Source organism: Leucopleurus acutus (assembly GCF_964270905.1).
Source record: "Leucopleurus acutus genome assembly, chromosome: X".
NCBI lineage: Eukaryota > Metazoa > Chordata > Mammalia > Artiodactyla > Delphinidae > Leucopleurus > Leucopleurus acutus.
In genome coordinates, this window is record NC_139148.1 from 106,415,383 (window position 1) to 106,437,398 (window position 22,016).

Genomic DNA, 22,016 nt, shown 5'->3' on the forward strand with positions numbered 1-22,016 from the left:
GCACGAGTCACAAGGCTGGGGCTTTTGAGGCAGGCTCTGATCTGTGGGGCTGAAGCCAGAGCTGCTGCCAGTACTGCTCCTAAGTATCCTGCAAGTAGGCTGAGGGCTAGCGGACTGGTCGACACAGTAACTATGGGATGATGAGAGAGGCTGCACTACCAATTTCCAGAACAGCAGCCTATATGCCAGGAGAGATAAGGCAAGCAGAGAGGCAAAGTCCTCACTCAGAGCCACTCAACCCAGGATAGAGGAAAATTACACTAAGTAAAAACCTTAGGAATTCTCTGCCCCCCAAGAGAGGAGGAAAAGTCAAAAACAGAAGAATGGAGTTTTCACTCTCAACGGAGCAAACCCAACCTAGAAATCTAACATACAGTTTTTAGACAACACTGCAGCACAAATTCTGCAACACCTGGTCTACATGATAGGACACAATTCACTGATTAATACCTGCCAAACTGATATGCTCTGTGAATAGTTCTTATCTTCTGATAAAACATACTAAAATATATGCCTGGTTTGAGGAGACAAGATAAATATGCAGATTTTTTTTTTGTAGTCCGAAACTATTTCTACCTCAATTAGTAAAGCATACAGTAAACATACCTTCGGTAGAGAGGCTCAATAGTTATATGAATAAGCTTGCAAATAGCAAGGGCTATTAGTTTATGTGAAGCTGCATAGTATGGAGGCATCTGATCCATAATGTTCTGTGCATGCTGCCAATCACCGATCTTTAACAAGGCTTCCAACAAACCAAGTTTTTGGTTGTCAGGTGGCTAAAAAGGAATAATTACAGCAAAGATACTCAGAATACAGACACCAATAAATCTTTATATATATTTCATTTAAAAAATTAAGCCAAACAATACAACAATGTATGTCAACAACAGCTGCCATTCATGGGAACTGCAACAGTATTTTCCTGAAAGTACAATCAAGTTTTTTAGTGATTGGAAAATAACAACAGGATCTGCTTTTTCATTTAGCAGCCAAAGCATGACAGTTTATAGACTTGGAATTAAATTAGGTCCTACTTAATGTTTTATTGTGCCACAGTGAACTAGAATTCATTCATCTTTGAGAATCCCTTTAGGACTGGAGAGACATTAATACACAGAACACAAATATAGTCAATACGTGTGTTATCTTATTTAGAATACACTCTGAAATTTATATAAGAAAAAACATTGCAGCCTCTTTTGGGAAGGTGCCAATCAGATTAAAAACAAAACCACCTTTGCAAATGTGTATTCCAAAAACCAGGTTTCACCACAATCAAAACTAAGAAATTATCCTTCCATAAGTTGATTAACCATCACAAGTTAAATTTCATAATTCTAAATCCAGAAGACAATGTTAATTTTATCAGAATAAACTATATACCTTCTCCACTTTCTCCTCTTCTTTTTCCTTTTCTTTCTCTCGCTCGTCAATTTTATCGGAAGACAGTACAACCATTGTAAGTTTTCTAACAATCTGCTTAGCTTCTACAATTTCTCGTTTGTGTTCATCCATAATGCAATTATCAGCTGGAAGAAGCTAAAAATGGTTCATTAAAATTTCATAAAACAGCTAATACTATTTGCACATCCAAAATGCAAGCACTATCTACTCTCTATTGATAAAACTAAATAAGAAGCCTGGCCTATTTATGACCATAATTTCCCTTCTAAATAGGTCTCTCTCCATTATTTTCATATAACCTGACAGGATTAAGTACCTGAATTTTGTACACCTTTTAAACTCAGGTAGCAATTCAAAGTTTCATCTCTTCTGTCTGTCAGAGGTCCTAAATTAATATAATACTACAACAGTGATGCTTACCATTGAATTTATTAGTTTACCCAAGAAGATGTGTACCTGTTCCATTAAAAATATCACAGATTTCCCCTTTAAAGGCCAAACTCCAAATTAAATAAAGTACTACATACGGATCCAATTTGGAAGAGGTAAACTACTGATTGACATAAAGGGGCAAAGTTGATTCCTCTAAATGAAAAATCTCTTGGGACTGACATATATACACTAATATGTATAAAACAGATAATAAGAACCTGCAAAAAAGAAAAAGATTATACTTATGGGTATAGCTCTCAGAGCAGCCCTGATAATTTATACGGGTTTCCTTTATTATTGCTTGCTTCTGTTGTCATGCTTAGAAAATACACACATTTTCTTCTAGTTATATAAAAAAAAAACTCTACAAACTCCATTAAATTTCCATGGGATCTAGAAATAAACTTTACGTGTCTATAAAAAAATAAGTAAAAAAATAAACGAAAAATCTCAAGTCGAAAAATTATGAACAGCTTGACATCTCACTTTTCATTTTCTAGATACCTATTTGACTTAAGTCACAAACTAGTTTCTAGTTTATTACAAAAGAAAAAGTAATATGTGGATAGTTGACCCTCCATTATGAACAAAGGATCAAGTATCTCAAGTTCAGCCATCTTGTATAAATGGAAGATGGCTAATGTGGACATTTCGTAAAATAACCTAGACACATAACCAACAAACCATTACTTAGTAGCTTTTGCTAGGCACTATGGTGAGCTATAAAAGAAGCATTCCTGCCCCTAGAAATGCATAATCTATTTCAGTAGCTAAGTCTAATGCAAAGTAAACAATCAGTAAATAATAAAAGGAAACACAGTGAAATATTAAGCCACATACTATAGACTTTATCCCATTAATCAAAAAAGGGGAGTGGGAGAAAATGCATTATGGACTGGTACAAGGAGGTAAATGAGACTTTTTCTCATTCTTTATTCTCTCCACTGGCAATCAAACCCATTTTTATTGCTTTATTTATATATCTATCACATATCTACCACAGGTCCTCATCTTTTACCTAGTCTACTGCAATTGCCTCTAAAATCTCCCATTACAATGGGTTAAATCTAAGTTTTTAATTATAGTTCTCTCAATTTCTAGTCTTCTGTATTTTGAGAATATGTTATTAGGTGTATATAAAGTTACAACGATTATATCTTCCCATAAACAGAACTTTATTATTATAAAGTGACTATCTCTATTTTACCTGACAATAATAATTTCCCTAGTATATTTTTCCCACCATTTTACTTTCAACCTTTCTTTGTCCTTAGGTTTTAGACGTCTCATGTAAACAATAAACTGGTTTTTAATCCCATGTGAAAATCTCTGTCACCTTAACAGGAACACTTAGTCTGCTTATATTTAAAGTTAAACTGAAAAATATCAGTAATAAATGTATCATCATTTTTGTACTTTCCATTTGTCCTGCCAGTCTACACTTGCCTATAAACTCATACCTACGTCTTCAGATTCTCCTTTTTCTGACCAAGTTTCCATGTTTTCAGTTTGTACATCCCTTCTCTACTCTAAATCTTGAATGGCTCTCTACTATCAACAAGAAAAAAAATCCAAACTCCTTACCATGGCACTTAACAACCCTTCACAGTTTGGTCCCCAACCTAATTCTTTCTCCCTCCTCATTTCTCCTACATACCACCCGAGGCTCCAACCACTCTGAGCTTCCTGCTGTTCCCCTAAGGTGATAGTGAAGGCTTTTCAAACCTCTTGCCTTTATATTAGGTTAATTCTACCTACAAAGCTTCCCACCTTTTAAGCCTGGCCAACACCTACTCATCTATCAAGTTCCCAGTTCAACATCAGTAGTTTGGAAAAGCCTTCCAGAATCCCCCCAAGACAGAGATGGTCACTATCTATTCTGGGCCCTCACAGCACTTTGTGAATACTTCCAATAAAGTACTTATTGTATAATGCAAAATGTTTTCTCCCTTGCTAGACTATGACTGCTTCCAAGGTAGTGATCAAGTTTCATTCAACTCTGTAACCACAATATGCAATGACAGGCAAGGAAGTGGTTTCAAAGGCGGTGAAGATGATGTCAGCTTTGGACAGTTCATAGATATCCTAATGCACAACTTAATAAAACAGGAATTTCTATGTTACAAACCTAGAGTTTTCAAATTGACAGGCTAAGCTGTTGCTAAACTAGAGATCATAAATCATAATCACATACACACTCCTCTAAATCCTAGATCCAGCAATAAAAGCACAATACCAGTCATTTATTATCCAGTAAAAACACAAAAGAAGCCATTTTTTTAAAGTATATGAAAAGTTCCCCATTCATACTGAATGCCTAAAATTAACATGTGGGTGAGAAGGAAGAACTATTTAGGTAATCTCATATTTCCCCTAATTTGTGTATAATACTGAAGTCTAAAACCACATTGATTAGAACTTGGCCTCGCTCTCCATGAGGTATGCCTTGACGACAATTAAGAACTTTAACTTCATAGCCAACCTTGAATTCTGTAACGGTGACAAAAGGTATTTCATTTCCATGGTTCCAATGAACTAAATTCATTTGCTTTATAAGGTAAACACAAAGCAGTAATGCAATAGGGCTTCAAAAATTAAGACTTGAGAGCCTAGAACCAATCTTGGAGTGCTATATATGGCTGCCTACTCCTCTTCCCCACCCCTGGGACGAACAACCAAATATTCTTAGCAGCCCACTGGACGGACTTACATGTACATAAAGATCATCTAAATCAATAAGATTAAATTGTAGAAGTACTGCTGCAACTCTGTACAAAGATGAAGGAGTCTCTCCATTTGGTTCCTTGAAAAACAAAAGAAAAGTTTCTATTTAGTGCCTAAAGTACAACTAAAATCATATCCATTTATCTACCAATAATTAAGAACAATTACATCAAATAACTCTAGGTCAACAATAAGCTTCATTGCTCTTCCTGATCATAAATAACATCCAAATTCAGGACAAAGATATTTATGTGAATATCCCTTTTCACACTAGCACATCTGATGAACACAAGGAAAGCAGTTTCAAAAATGGACACATTTTACAATACATGCTGATATTTGAATAAAATCTGAAACTTGAACAGAATGAGATTTTATACTGCATAATATCTATTTTGGGTTTCTGTTTATATGTGTGTTTTCTTAACTTGGTTTTTCAAGTACTTCTCAGTGGAGATGCAGATAGACAAGACTGACAAATCTGGAAGTACGGAACCATCTGTGTCTGCTTTATACTTTTCTTCCTATTCTTTTATTTCTTGGGGTTTATGCTAAGTACATCTGCTTGCCAGCTGATTTCCCCTTCAAAACAGGTGTCTATACTTAATACACATGAATAATTCAACATTTTAAACAAGGAATGGTCAATTCCAGGTCAGCCCTATGGACCCTACGGAGAAACAGAAGGATCTTTGAATGCTATCAAGAAAACTTTTTCCTAATTTTTAAACTGCTTGGGGTCAGATGAATAGAAGAATGACGTGAGGACAACTAGCAATTATTAAATGGCAAAATGCAAATAAAAAGCAAACAGTGACAATACACTATGTTCTGCTTCTACTCAACACTGAAAATGAGATCTTTGTAAGTAAGCGCCCCCCACAATTGTGATAGGTGTTATGTACATAATATATGAAGCTAACGAAACTAATAGATATCATATAAAAAAGGCATTGTTTCACTGTAATTTTTAAGACAGATAAGTCTTCAACTTAGCAATAGTTTGATTCTAAATGTTTTTTAAACGGTTATTTAGTATCAAAACATTTTCCCGTTAAAAACAAATGGTGGTCACACTTTTGAAGCAAACCCACAAAAGCTCACTACCTGACTTGAATCCACCAGGAATATTCTCACTTTTCCCATTATCTCTGTTTAAATGAGTCACAAGAAGCCCCTGACTCTCAGGACAAATGTCAACTCCCGTAAACTGATCTTCATATTGCTCTGCACAATCCCTGTTCTGTCCTATCCTACCTATCCATAGCCTTCTTAAAAAACTTCCATGGAATCCTCTGGAATTCATGATCCATCCTCAGCAAAACCCCATATATCCTGAACCTCTCCTCTAAATATATCCTCTAAACCCCTCCTCTCCCCTTCACCTTGACACTTGAACAAAGACTAGACTCACTAGGAACACCACTCCCACTGTAACCCAGTCAAGTGGTGGCTATTTTCCCCAGACCCCTCACACTACTAGGCCTGGAGATGGGGTATGAATCATCTCTGCTTTTTATAGTTGTTTTCAGACTATTCTCCCTCCATGCTCCCTAAAGCTCACCCAGCTCTGAATTTCCTATCACTCACTATCCCTCACTATTGCTGTGATCTAGTTTCATCTGTGATCTAGTTTCATTCTGCTGTGGTCAAAGAAGATATTTTGTATGATTTCAATGTTACAAATGTATTGAGACTTGTTTTGTGGTCTAATATAAGGTCTATCCTGGAGGATGTTCCATGTGTACTCAGGAAGAATGTGTAATCTATTGTTGTTGGGTGGAGTGTTCTATATATGTCTGTTAAGTCTAACTGGTTTACAGTGTTGTTCAAGTCCTCTATTTCCTTATTGATCTTTTGTCTAGTTGTTCTATCCATTAATGAGAGTGAGGTATGGAAATATCCAACAGTTATTGTAGAACTGTCTATTTCTCCTTTCAATTCTGTTAATCTTTGCTTCATATATTTTAAGGCTCTGTTTGGTGCATATACATTTATTAACTGTTGTGTGTTACGTTCTTGATAGGTTGACCCTTTTATCAATACATAATGCCTTTTGTTATCTATTATAAAAAATTTTGTCTTAAAGTCTATATAGCCACCCCAGCTCTCTCCTGGATACTATTTGCACGGGGTATCTATTTCCATACTTTCGCTTTCAACATATTTATATCTTTGGATCTTAAAGTAAGTTTCTTATAGATAACATATAGTTGAATCATGCTTTTTTTTTCCCTCTCATTTTATTACAATGAATTTTAACAGTACAGAAAAGTCACGTGACCTTGGTGGGTCTGGATCATGCTTTTTTATACGTTCTGCCAAACTCTGCTTTTTAATTATAAAGTTTAACCCATTTACATTTAAATAATTAGTGACAAAGAAGGACTTCCACCATTTTGTTATTTGTTTTCTATATGTCTTATATTATTTTTTGTTTCTCATTTCCTCCATTACTGTCTTTTTTTGTAGTGTGCCATTTTGATTCCCTTCTCCTTTCCTCTTCTATTTATTTTTTAAAGTATTTTCTTAGTGGTTGGTTATCTTGAGTCTTACAATTAACATTTTAAACTTATAATAACCTATTTTGAATTAATATCAATTTAGCTTCATTTTTTTTTTGGCCATATAGCATGGCATGTGGGATCTGAGTTCCCTGACCAAGGATCAAACTCGCTTCCCCGGCACTGGAAGCACAGCATCTTAACTACTGGACCACCAGGGAAGTCCAAACTTAGCTTCAATATTATACAAAAACTCTGCACCTATAAATCTCTATCCCTCCCCCTTTTATAGTGTTATACATTGTGTGCCAATCAGATTTATAATTGTTGTTTTATTCCTTTGTCTTTTAAATCATATAAGTAAAAAGGAGGAGTTACAAACCAAAAAATACAGTAATACTGGCTTTTATATTTACTATATAAATATAAAGTTTACCTATAAAGTTTCCTTTACCGGTGTTCTTTATTTCTTCACATGACTTCAAGTTACTGCTTAGTGTCCTTTCATTTCAGCCCAAAGGACTCCCTTTAGCATTTCTTGTAGAGTAGGTCTACCAGCAACGAACTCCCCCAGCTTTTGTTTACCGTAGAATATCATAATCTCTCATTTTTGAGGGATAGTTTTGTTGGATATAGAATTCTTGGTTTCATTCTTTCAGCATTTTATATATGCCATCCCACTGCCTTCTGAAGAGAAATCAGCTGTCAATCTCATTGAGGATCTCTTGTATGCAATGGGTCACATCTGTTTTGCTGCTTTCAAGATTCTCTTTGTCTTTCAACATTTGACTATAATGTGTCTCAGTGTGGTCTCTGGTGAGTTTATCCCTCTTGGTGTTCCTAGAGTCTCTTAGATGTGTAGATTCATATTTTTCATCAAATTTGGGAAGGTTCCGACCATTACTTTCTCAAATACACTTTCTGTCCTTTTCTCCCTCTCCTCTGCCTCTGGGACTCCATAATGTACATATTGGTACACGTTTTTGGGGGGGTTTTCTGGCCGCCTGCACAGCTTGCAGGATCTTAGTTCCCCAATCAGGGACTGAACCCAGGACCACGGCAGTGAAAGTGCCAAGTCCTAACCACTGAACCGCCAGGGAACTCCCCACATATTGGTACACTTGATGGTGTCCTATAGGTCTCTGTTCATTTTTCTTCATTCTTTTCTGTTTCTGCTCCTTTCAACCTCAATTAACTTATCAAGTTGTCTAATTGTTTCTTCAGCCTTCTCAAATCTGCTGTTGTACCCATCTAGTGAATTTTCATTTCAGTTATCACACCTTTTAGCTCCAGAATTTGTTTGGTTCCTTTTTTTTAAAAATAATTTCTGTATTTTTTATTGATATTCTCTGTCTGGTGAGACAGTGCTTTCCTGGTTTTCTTTAGTTCTTTTCCCATGGTTTCCTATAGATAATAAGCATATTTAGGACTGTTGATTTAAATTATTTATCTAGTATGTCCATTGCCTGGGCTTCCTCAGGGACAGTTTCTATTAATTTCCTTTTTCTTATGAATGACCCTTACTTTGTTTCTTTGCGTAACTCATCATTTCTTGCAGAAAACTGAACATTTTGAATACTGTGTGGCAACTCTGAAAATCAGATTCTGCCCCCTCTATGGGCTTTGTTGATGCTGCTTACTGTGGTTTATTGTTGTTTGTTTAGTGACTTCTCTAAACTCATTTTGTAAAGTCTATACTATTATTGTGTGTGGCCACTGAAACCTGTTTCTTTTTAGCTTAGTGGTCAGCTAGTGTTTTGCATTTCTTAAAGGCCTGAAGAGAAAAAAGAAAAAAATACTCTTCCAGTCTTTGCACATTGGCTCTATGTTAGGGCACTCCTCAACACTTAGCTGGGCCATTTACAATTCTGCCTTAGTCTTCACTTCCTGCTTGTGTAGAGCCTGAAGGCCAGCCAGAGGAAAAAGCTTAGGGTCTTCTCAGCCCTTTTCTGAGCATGCATCCAGTTCTGGGCATGTGCTTGGCCTTTTTTTCTTCTGATTCCATGGTACATACAGGAACTTTTCTAAAGCCCTTATTCCCCTGTGTATCTCCTTATCCAACTTCTTCCTTCCCAGGTTTTCAGTCTCTCTATTGCTTGTCTGACTGTTGTCTCTTACTCCAGACTGCTAAAGCCAATAGTTGTGTCTTCAAATGTTTTTGGCAAAAGCCACCCCAGGGCTTCCCTGGTGGCGCAGTGGTTGAGAGTCCGCCTGCCTATGCAGGGGACACGGGTTCGTGCCCCGGTCCGGGAAGATCCCACATGCCACGGAGCAGCTGGGCCCGTGAGCCATAGCCGCTGAGCCTGCGTGTCCGGAGCCTGTGCTCCGCAACGGGAGAGGCCACAACAGTGAGAGACCCGCGTACCGCAAAAAAAATAAAATAAAATAAAATAAAAAAGCCACCCCAGCCCTAGGGATGCTCCCAATCAGGCAAAAAAAAAAGACAGGCCCTTGCACCAGTCCTTCAGGTAGCAGCCAGATAGGCTGAATTCTTTGTAAACAATTCTTTAGATCCTCTGGCATTAGCAATCTGTACTAGGAGTGCAGGCTTCTATCTTCACAGCCACCATCAATCTGGGTGTGAGGGATAGTAGGCAGGCAATTTAAAATATCACAGTACTCTCTTACCCCAAACAGCAGCTTCTTTCTTCACCAAACCTTTCCTTAGTTGTTTTATGTTTTTACTAAATTCCAGAGTTCTGTAAAAGTCGATTCAGTTTTTTGCCAGTTCATTAGTTGTTTTCATGAAGGGACAGAGCTCTGGAGTTCTCTACTCTGCCACTTTTACTTATGTCCTATTGTTGTCATCTGTGGACTCCTGGGTCACTGCCCTTCACTTAGCAATGAATGATCTTAGCTTCTGATTCACTTTCACTTTCTCCAACTCTATTCCTTTCTTAATTTTTGGAGATTTTCAAATACACGTTAGTGATTCTTCCATCATCTTGGTCTCTCAGTTCCTTGAATCCCACTCTTCCAAAGATCTCCTGTACCCTATCTCAGCCATTCACTCCATATCCTGAACTTTAATATTACCAATAGCTACAACTCCTCAAAGTACTAATTTCACATATCCACCCTTAAGTGGGTCCTTAATGCTGCTGGCCAATCATACTCTATTTCTCTTGTCCATTCACTCTCCCGCTCTCTTACACAACTATTTCCTACTTTCTCTCCTAAGCTCCAATACCTCCTTTCTCATCCTCTCTCTCAGTTGATGACCTTGCTTTCTATTTCAGCACGAAAACTGGAGCAATCAATAGGACTTCTATAAATTCTCACCATCAGATCTACCCACCTACCAACAACTGTACCCACATATGCTGCCTTTCCACCTGTTATTACAGATGAATTCTCTATGCTCCTATTTAAACTCCATCCATCACTTATGCCATAAACTGCATTCTCTCTATCCTACTCAAGAACACTGATCCAATAATTCTCTCCTCTTTCTCCTACATCACCAGTTTTCCTTTCTATGCAATCATTCCCATCAGCATATAAATGTATTCTCTCTCCCATCTTCAAAAAAAAAAATCTTGAGTTCACTTCCTCTACCAGCTATCACCCCATTTGTCTGTGCCTCTTTGTAGCAACTCTTTTACAGAGTTGTCTGTTCTCATCGTCTCCAATACCAATCTCCCCATTCTCTCTCTTAACACCACCCAAACTCTACAAATATGGCTAGCTCTGACCTCCCTGCTGATAAATCCAATGACCATTTTTTAGTCCTCATCTTAAATGACCTATCAGAGATATTTAACGGAATTGATCATTCCTTCTTCTATTTAGCTTCCAAGATGCTATATTCTTTTTGTTTTCCTCTTTCCTTATATGTATGTGTTCCTTCTATACCTCCTTTGCTGGTTCCTCCTCTTCTCCCAGGCCCTTTAACATCAGAGTGCCCCAAGGCTCAGCCCTTGGTTCTCTTGTCTCTATATCCAACTTGATGATTTCATCCAGTATCACAACTTTAAATATCATCTATGTGCTTTTGGCACCCACATTTCTATTTCTAGCCCAGTCCTTTCTCTAGAACACCAGATCCAAATATCCAGTTATTGGAACTTCCCTGGTGGCACAGTGGTTAAGAATCTGCCTGCAATGCAGGGGACACGGGTTCAAGCCCTGGTCCGGGAAGATCCCACATGCCGCGGAGCAACTAAGCCTGTGCGCCACAACTACTGAGCCTGTGCTCTAGAGCCCGCGAGCCACAACTACTGAAGCCCGTGTGCCTAGAGCCCATGCTCCGCAACAAGAGAAGCCACCGTAATGAGAAGCCCACGCACCACAGTGAAGAGTAGCCCCCGCTCACCGCAACTAGAGAAAGCCAGCACGCAGCAACGAAGACCCAATGCAGCCAAAACTAAAATAAACAAATAAATAAGTTTATAAAAAAAATATCCAGTTATTTACTCAACATCTCCACTTGGATATCTAAATCTTTAACAGGTATCTCAAACTTAACATGCCCAAAACTGAATTCCTGATTCCTACCCACAACACTCTACCTGGCACATAAGAGGTACTCAGTCAATATTTCTTAAATGAATAAATGTGGGGTTATAACAGTGCCTGACCATGGTACTATTACTGTGTTTTGAATCCAGAAATCAAGGGTGAGAGTCATCATCTCCTTCCTCTTTCCTGTGGCAAGACAACTCCAGCCAAGTTTGTCTTTCAATACCCTCATACTTTCTAGTTAGTCCTTTCTTCCTGCCCTTTGTGCTGACCTTCATGCTGTCCCTAAACCCTCTATTGTAGCGATCCCTGTTAGGAGAATCAAACAGACATACCTGCCCAATTTTCCAAACTGGTCATGTGCCCTAAAACTGTTTACATCTGTACCACCCTTCCAAGTCAAAACATCCAGTATAGCTGACCCCAGGTTGAAGCCAGAATTAAAATCACTCTCACTGACTTCACAGCAGAAATAATTACCTTTGCCTAGAAGTCCTAAGCATTAAGGGAAAAAATTAAAAGAAGCCTGTTAATCCAAATAATTTCCAACTGGTGAAAACATGGGTTATGGTCAGTGGGAGTAAACATTTTCAGATAGTGATGGGGAGGGGGGAGTGGAGTTAGGCAAGGGACCAATACACAGGGTGAGCACACACGCCTAGGAGCCAATTCCCCAGGTTACATGCGCTAAGCAGTTTTTTATTTTCATGGCTTTTCCTACTTTACCTCCCAAGACCACAAATTACCTAAAATCCCTGACATTTCTTCCCCTGCCCGCAGTGGTCCTTAAGACTGCAGATTCTCAAAACAAGATAGCTCAGGCAAGAGAAATAAGGGAATGGTGTTATACAGAGCAATACAAGGGTTACTCTTTCCAATAATAGGTCACTTTTAAATCAAATGTTTCTTGGCTGGGTATTTCTTATATAAGACAAAGGCCCCATTATCTACTAAAAGAAGGATCATTCTAACATTGGTCAACCCCCATGGATATTTTAATTCAGCTCAAAAAGTGTTACCATTATGAGGAATATTTTCATGTAAAAATTTTTAATTCTGAAACTCACATTCAACTAACAATACTTGATATTAAGCAGTAGGTCATCCATATTCACTGCAATATGCTCTGAAAACCTCAGTCTGCAAAGCCCTAACCTATATTCTAATTAATCGTGCCCAAGTTAAATTTCAGCTACCCTGTCACTTCAGCAGTCGGCTTCATGTTCTCAAACCCAAAACAATCAAGGTGTCTCTTAAAATGTGATGAAACACTTGAACTTCTCTTTCTCTGTACTAAGAGCAGACTCCCTGGCTACTGGTAGGAATAGGAACATCTGCCATCACTAATTTTTGAACCAAGGTGAAATGCTCTTGCCCCAAAACCCTGCCATTCATCTTGTTTGGTATCACAAAGCTATATGCTTTTAGTTCTGATCTAATTTCTCTTCTGGAGCATTCCAGAGAAATGGAAAACTGAAGATAAGCAAAGGCAGTAGGTGGTATATATTTGAGAATCCTAAAAGAAAACTGTCTTACTATCCTGAACTTGAGCTCCAGAGGACAGGAATAGACACTCTTCACCAGAGTATCCTCAATGCTTAGCAAAGCAACAACATACCCTAAAAACTCAATAAATGAGTATTTCTTGACTAGTTGAATATCCCAGGCAGGTAGACAAATTAGGAAAGCTATACCAAAAAGGCAACAGAGGCCTTATTACATTAAAATCCTCCATGCTATCAAGAGAGTTATCTTCCTAAAACATAGATAACTCATTTGTAGTAATTAGTGAACATTTACCATAGGCTAAGCAATAAATTAATCCAGAGAAATTAGTAAAATATAGACCATCCTAAATGACTAACAACCTAGCAAAGGAGACAGACATGGTTTATTCTAATATAACCTGATAAGTGCTAGAAGCCTGTGTCAAGTTTTATGAGAACAGAGTTTAAGAAGTGACTAATTATGCACGGGTGAAGTGCCCACCAAAACTTTATAGCACAAGTAGCATGTGATCTTAAAGAATAAATAAGAGTTTACAAGATGAAGAAAAGATAGGCGAGAGGGGGTGGGTAAGAACAGTTTTCTAGTTATAAAGAACTGCATGTAAACAGAGGTCTATACATAGCAATGCCCCCACCTAAGTTCAGGAAATGGCTAGTAACTGAATATGACTAGAATATGAGGTTTGAGGGAAAAAATCATTAAAGATGAGGCTAGAAAGAAAGAATGGGGCTAGATGGGGAAGAGCCTTTTCTGCCACATTTAAAAGTCTGAATTTCATCCTGCAGGTAATGGTTTTTAAACAGTGAGTCAATTCGATCTCTTTCAGAATGTAACAGTAGTTAATAATATGAAAGGTGGATTGAAAGAGAAATAATCAGAGGCATAGATTTGCAAGATAACTACTGTGGTGGTTTAAGTGAAAAATGATGTAAGATATGCCTCAAGAATTTATTCACATCCATAAAAAATTCCAATGGTAACTACCTGTACAATAAAATTCTAAGTCAACACAGTGTTCAAGGCCCTTGACAGTCTAAAGTTATGCCAACCTTTCCAACCTCACTTCCTATCCTTTCTTTTCCCCACATCTTACAATCCAGCCACATGAGACTATGTACCATTTCTTCAATATGTTACGTACATTCACACTGCCACGTCTTCACTGACACACTATTTGTTACTTCTGCACAGACAACTCTCAACAAACTCCTACTCATCCTTCAAGGACCAGGTTTAAAAAAGGTTCTATCTGTGAAGTCTTCCCTGACTCCATCTTTCTCAAGGCAAAAATGTATTATGCTTTCTTCTAGGCTTTCACATCACATCATTCATACCACTAATGTAGTTTTTTCTATCCCCTCTGCTAGAATGGCTGAGCTAAAACCAGTCATTAAGAAATAAAATTCAAATTAAATTTTACATATAAAATCACAAAATTAACATACACACACACACACACACACACACACACACACACATTTTTCTTTACCTGGTAAAACTTGAATTTGAACCCAAGAATATGACACAGTGTTTGCGGTTCACACATACTCATGTAAGATTCTAATAAAGATATAAAGAAGTCATCGTGTTCTGGCCTGCATTCAAACACTTCTAAAATGACATCCAGAACTCTATTGGGATCCAGATTAAAGCATCCTGCAACAGATGGATATACACAAATTCAAAAGTGATTATACATAATCTCTAGAAAAGCCATTTACCTTCAGGGACAACATACATAAAATAAAAATGTTTTTAAAAACAACTTCTTTTACAAGTTTGCTTCCCCTGCCCCAGAGGGAAATCTTCATAATTTTCAAGGTCATCACGGCTACTCCCCACATGTTACAGATGAGAAATATGACTTGCCCAGGATTGCAAAGTGGGTTAATGACAGGGCTTAGGCTGGAGCCCAGGACCTGTGACACTAAGTCAAGTGAAATTTCTTCTATGCCACATCATCTCATCAGTTCTTGATTACTCACGCTAGTGAAAGAGATTCACATTTTTAATTCTTAGCAATATATGAAAATCAAACAATACAAGTTAGGCAACTAAAGGTTTTTTTATGTTTTATGCAGAAGTGCTTGGAATGTTGACAAATGAGTTAAAAGTTCAGGTTCATGAAAGTAGAGCACGATTTTTATAATCATTTTTTAATTTATCTTACATATACAACAAAATGTAATTGTACATTCATAGTTTTGGGCAGCATTCTAAAGGAAAACAGGTATACTGCTAATACTAAAAAGATGAGAATACAAGGAGTTGGGGACAAAACACAAGCAAACAGAGAAGGAAGAAAACAATCTAGGTAGAGCAGGAAAGGGAAAGGAAAGAAGCACTTAATAGGTACCGATGGCTACTTATCCTTGCTAATCTCCTAGGGTAAGCTAAAAAGGGCCAACAGACATGAATTTAATAAACATTCCTATCAGCCACCCTACTATTAATACATTATTACCTCTATTTGCATTCAGCTTCAGCTGTTACCATAATTATATTATAGCACAGTCACATCATACGTGCATTTAATTTGAGAATGCAACCATTTACACACAGCAAAATAAACAAAAGAGAGAATTTAAATGATATAGTCAATTCCACCCACCATTCCTCTCAATATAATGTATGCTTATGACCCAGAGTGAGCATATCAATCGGCTGTTCCCTCAGTTTATATCAGTTCCCTCATGCCTTGTGCATCAAGCTGAATGGAATTCTAGTATTTTTAATTACGTATTTTTCATTAGGCATAGCCCTTAAATGCAAGTTAACCACTTCATCTGGGGCAAGCAAATAAACACTGATTTTTTCTAATGCTGGAGGAAAAAGAACAACTGTGTTAACTTAGGGAGAGACGTTAGGTCTAAACACTATACACCTTATGGATGACTTAGAGGATTTTTCAAAGAAAATTCTTATATATCCTATTAATGATTTCCAGAGTTACTTCTATTATCTCCACACTTAAGTATATTAAATGCTATAAAACTAATGTCTAATTTGCAGTATCTTAGCAATCACTTAGAAAACCAAACTCTCCAAATACAAGAAGTATTTCTTTCCTCTTTTTATGAAACGCAAAGTTAAGAATATATTTTCTTCCATTTCTCTCATACTAAGGAAAGAAAGGAACAACACAGTGATCATCTCTTACTGAAAAGAGCTCCAGGCTTTCATAAATTCTCCAAAGAGATGTTTACCTAAAGTTCTGGGAAGAAAACGTCTAAATATTTTTGCCTGTCCTTGCACCCCCAAAAAGTATGGCTTATGAATGTACAAGTGACTCCAAAATAGCAACTGGAATTTTTAAATGCTGCTGGTGGAAATAAAAAATGTAAAACAGTACGACTGCTTTGTAAAATTGGCAGTTTCCTTAAAAGTTAAACTTAACACCTACCATATGACCCAGCCATTTCATTCCTAGGTATTTACCTCAAGATAAAAAATATCTATGTCCATACAAAGACTTGTACACAAATATTCACAGCAGCTTTATTTATAATAGGACACTGAAATAGCCATCAACATGTGAATGGATAAACAAACTGTAGTACAGTATATTTGTAGAATATACAGTGGAATACTACTCAACAATAACAAGGAAAGAACTACCAATACAAGCAACAACATGGATGAATTACAAAATAATTATGCTGAATGAAATAAGCCAGACCCCCCCAAAAAAACTCACTATATGATTCCATTTATAAAAGAATTATAGAAAATGAAAACTAATCTATAGTTTAGAAAGCAGATCATTGATTACCTGGGGAGGAGAAAAGAGGAAGTACGGGGGGGAATGAAATACAAATGGGCAAGAGGAAACTGGGGGGGGGAGTGATAGAAATGTGCATTATCTAGATTGTGGTGATGTTTTCACAGGTGTATACATGTGTTAAAACTCAAACTGTACACTTCAAACATGCACATTTTATTGTATATCAATTATGCCTAGATAAAGCTGGGGAAAAAAAGCCACTGACAACAGATTATAGAAGTAGGATCTAGCAAATTCTCCAACCTTATAACTGCTCCTATATTTACTAAATATAAAAGTTTAATCAACTAAATAAAAATGAATAATGCTCTACTCTGTCAGAGAGGACAAAAGATACACTGAATACACTTTTGAAAAAATGGCTGGCTTATAATTACCCATTATGCTACATCCACAAAACTTGTGAATAAGGACTAGAACAGCAACATGTTACACGGAAATGTGTTTCATTCACATTGCTTTAAAGTTTGTATTTTCAATGTGCTACAATATGAACCATTGACATTACGTTTTGTTTAAACAGTATTATTCCATGAAGGCTATTTTAACAGTGATCTGTACAGTCAACTAACTACCAACTTCTTTCTAGAGGCAATTTAAGGTAGTAACCTACACAAAAAGGATGCAACTTTTATTTATAATAGATAACCTTTGTATCTTTCACAAAAGAAAAACTGGCTTAGGAATTTTCTATTATATGTCTCAGGTGCCATAAGTTAGTCCAATCAGTTGGAATGACCTATGCTACATAATATGGAAAAAGTAGCCAAACCAAGGACTTAGAAAACCATTTTTGAAACCTTAGAGATTTGCTAAGTAACAGTTAAGCTATTTCACATACAAGATTTTAGTAACAATAAGTAAGCTTGAAATGTCCAAAATAATTTTTTTCTAATGGCAGCTGTGGTAGAACAGACACTCTTGTGCTCAAACATCTTAAAAAAGGCTTTTATCCAGCCCAAGCATCAACAGTCATGTGACCTTGAGACAGATCATAAGCCTAGCTCCCTACCTCTACCACCAGCTACATTAAGGAATATACACACACATGCCTTTTGAGGAACAAACAGGGAACCATATCGGAAGCGGAAACATTTTTAAATGGTAGACTTGTAATGGCCATGGATTCATTCCTTCATTTAAATAAACATTAAATAACTACCCACTAAGTGCCAGGTGCTTGTGATACAGAGATTAATAAAATGCCTTCCCTACCCTTGAGGAGACTTCACACCTTTTGGATGATACATCTTTGAAAAAATGCATTGAAAAGTAACTGAAGGCTCCCCAAAGATGGACAAGATGGCCAGTATATTAGAGCAAGTAATTGCAACTAGAGGCCAAAAATATGATAAAAGTGACAACGGTTCTTTTAGGAATAGGTCAAATTGAGATTCTTAACAGGAACAAAAAGGCCAAGGTAATATTGTAAACATGACTTGGAGAGATGTCCAGCCTGTACATTTCAGACAAGAAAACAGAATGATAGCGTCAACCATCATGTTCCTGACAGAATAAACCTTACAAGACAAAGAAAAACCATGTTTTGAACAAAAGGACATGATCTGGCTCTGGCATGTAGAATTACTTTAGAAACAGGCTATACCATGGTCTCAATGTTTTTTGTACCCCCAAAATTCGTATGTTGAAATTCTAATGCCCAATGTGATGGTATTAGGAAGTGGGGCCTTTGGAAGGTGAATAGGTCATAAGAGCATAGTCTCATGAATCAGATTAATGCCCTTTAAAAAGAGAGCTCCGTTGCCCCTTTTACCATGTGAGGATACAACAAGTTAGCGGTCTGCAACCCGGAAGAGGGCCCTCATGAGAACCCAACCATTCTGGCACTCTGATCTTGGACTTCCAGCCCCCAAAACCGTGAGAAGTACGTTTCTGTTGTTTATAAGCCCCCCAGTCTGTGGTATTTTGTTACAGAAGCCTGAATGGACTAAAACAGACTAATAACTTATGCTAGACTATTTCTAAGAAATAGTATTTGCAAAAAACTGCACATCTCAAGGCAAGAACCAGAGAGCCAAGATGCACCCAACAAAATAAAAGTATAATTGTAAAAACAACTACGCTTGAGAACACCAATCGCTGTCTTCTTTTTCATAGTAGAGATAAACAACTTCTTCATAACTAGTGTATAGTAAAGAAACTCCAATAAAGCAAAACCTTAGGGAAAGGAAGCTGTCAACTGGTTTCCCTTTCCAAGGGATAGGAGAGAGTTGACTAAAAGATAAGAAGCTTCAAGGCTTAATGGCTCTTATATCCATACTGATCCAAAGACAAAATACTAAGTACACTCAAGATAATGTAGTCAAAGTAATTAAATGTCTCATAATCTACCAAAGAATAAAATCATTTGACTGGGGATTTTATTTTGTCTTTAATGTTTCTCTGGTCACTTAACAAGCAACCAAGAGGACTTGTGAGACTGAAGGAGGAGAGATTCTCACCCCACCCTTCCCCATCTCCAGCCAAATCTACAATCTTGGACACCAGGCGACAAATGAAGGTCCTGAGGTTTGGTGAAGAGGGCTCTGATTCTGGGTGAGAAGGAAAGGATCAGAGAGCCAAGGCCAAAAAGATCCTGGACCACTAAACCCAAAACCAGGAAGAACCATTTTCAGTCTCTAAAACCAAACTCGGAACTTCCCTGATGGTCCAGTGGATAAGACCACGGTCCCAATGCAGGGGGCCTGGGTTCGATCCCTGGTCAGGGAACTAGATCCCACATGCTGCAACTAAGAGCCCACATGCCGTAACTGAAGATCCCACACACAACAACAAAGATCCTGCACGTGGCAACGATCCCACGTGTCGCAACTAAGACCCAGCACAGCCAGCTAAATAAATAAATAAACAAACAAACAAACACACACAAGTAAGCTAGCTCCATGCTCTGATTTAGAGCAGCGATCAGCATACCATGGCCTATGGGTCAAATACATTCGATGTTTGTAAATAAAGTTGTGCTGGAACACAGACTCACTCATTTATTTACATGTTGTCCATGGCTGCTCTCACACTACAATGGCAAAAGTGAGTAGCTGCAACAAAAACCATGTGACCCAAAAGGAAAAAGATATTTACTATCTCATCCTTTACAGAAAAGGTTTGCTGACCACTAATTTAGAAGAAAGAAAAGAACACCTAGCTATTACTTTTTTGAAGGGCATTCAGAAGAGTAGGGTGCTTATAGTTTAGTTCAGCAATCAAAGGAGTCCATCTTTGGGAATTCCCTGGCGGTCCAGTGGTTAGGACTCTACGCCTTCACTGCCGAGGGCCCAGGTTCAATCCCTGGTCAGGGAACTAAGATCCCACAAGCCACGTGGCACGGCCAAAGAGTCCATCTCTGATATCCTTTCCTCTAATTTCTAAAAGATGCTTTTTGCCATCTTGATGCAGGGATCATTTGTGAGGCATCTATGATATGGCAGCTCAAGGGACTAATAATCACTATCCATTCCTGTTAAGTTTTTCAAGCTTACTGTCAGACAAACACCAGGCAGACTTATAATGGTTCCTATTCCTTGCTTTCTTGCAGTAAACAGCCCAAGGTTATCTGATAGGATATACTGTTTATTATATTTAGGACATAAACATTTTGATGTGCCAGAATCTTTTAGGGAGCAAATGACTATCTTTTAACTATAGAATGATAAATAAGGATTTCTCCTGATCAGACCAAGTACCCTGAAATATAAGTGTATCTAAAATGCATGCCTCGGGACTTCCCTGGTGGCACAGTGGTTAAGAATCTGCCTGCCAATGCAGGGAACACGGGTTCAAGTCCTGGTCCAGGAAGATCCCACATGCCGCAGAACAACTAAGCCCATGTGCCACAACTACTGAGCCTGAGCTCTAGAGAGCCCACAAGCCACAACTACTGAGCCCACGTGCCACAACTACTGAAGCCTGCGAGCCTAGAGCCCTTGCTCCACAACAAGAGAAGCCACCGCAATGAGAAGCCCGTGCACTGCAACGAAGAGTAGCCCCTGCTCGACACAACTAGAGAAAGCCCACGTGCAGCAACGAAGACCCAACGCAGCCAAATAAATAAATAAATTTATTTTTTAAATAATGCATGCCTCCCAAACCAGATATCAGTTCTGTCAATGGCTGGTGAAGGAGATCAGACCTGAGATAGCTTTGTATAAGATATTATCTGTCTAGGTTGCTCCTAAAGAGAAAGCAATGGGAATAAACAAGAGGAAACTCATCCAAAGATGCCATGAAAAGCAGGATGCTATGTTAGTGAACTGCTCTGGACAGATGAGACAAGGCCTACCTGAAGTCTGCACTGAGGGAGAATCCGATAAATTCTAACTCTTAAAGAGTGAGTACTCACTGGAATTGAAGTCTTAACCTCAACTTTAATGTCAATGAAAAATTCCTTTCTCAGACAATGGGGGAGGAGGGAATCAGCTAGTCAAAGAGAAACAAACACTAAGCCAGGGAGATGAACTTTCTCAAATCCTCCATGTCAGGGAAAAAAGAGGCTAGGAATCACTATAAAGTCTACTAGAAAGGGGGAAACATTCATTCGTTTTTCAATGAGTATTTATCCAGCACCTACGTACCAGGCACTGAGGTTAGAGGTACTAAACAAAACAGACAAAAACCCTTGTCCTCATGGAGCTTACTTGCATTCCAGTGGGGGTGTGGCATAAAATACGGTGCACATTATATGGTGTTAAGTGCTCAGAAGAAAGACAGTGAACCACAGGGAGTGTCGGGGTGGGGGGTGGCCATATAAGGCTACACTGCGGAGGTGGCATTTGAGTGTTTCTGGGCTAGCGTGCTTTGGAGCACACCCGACGGACTAGAACAGAGGTTTAGCCCAAGAAATCAAATTGTTTATACTCATGGAATATCCATGTGAGTTATGAGCTTGCAGTTGTGACTGTCACACTGTTCTTCAGACAGTAACATAACCTGTTCTCTATGGGGACAAAGTTCAAGAAAAGAAAGTACACAGCATACATTTTTCCCAGTTAGATAAAAGCACACTTTCAAGAAAATCCCTCTTTGAAATGTTCCCAAAATAACAAAGGACTAAAAAAGTATAAACTCACAAGGACAAAAAAATAGAAGAAACAAGGCCAGACAAGAGATGTCAACAAATAAGCAGATAAAGTAAAAAAAAAAAAAAAAAAAAAAGTGAGGACCTTATACAGCAGAGAATT

The 22,016-nt window shown here is 37.9% G+C and overlaps 1 protein-coding gene across 10 annotated transcripts in view; it reads right to left on the reverse strand.

Moving 5' to 3' along the window:
- The window catches only part of THOC2 (THO complex subunit 2), a 102,372-nt gene that overhangs the window by 52,364 nt on the left and 27,992 nt on the right, over positions 1-22,016 (reverse strand). For all 10 annotated transcript variants that reach the window (XR_014327138.1, XM_082865209.1, XM_082865208.1 and 7 more), the window contains exons 8-11: positions 14,527-14,693; positions 4,550-4,642; positions 1,387-1,542; positions 607-779 (exon numbers count right to left, since the gene is read on the reverse strand). Coding sequence is in view for 9 of the 10 variants with exons in the window: in XM_082865209.1 (XP_082721335.1) it covers positions 607-779; positions 1,387-1,542; positions 4,550-4,642; positions 14,527-14,693 (589 nt within the window). In the remaining variant the exon portion in view is untranslated. The remainder of the gene's footprint in view (positions 1-606; positions 780-1,386; positions 1,543-4,549; positions 4,643-14,526; positions 14,694-22,016) is intronic.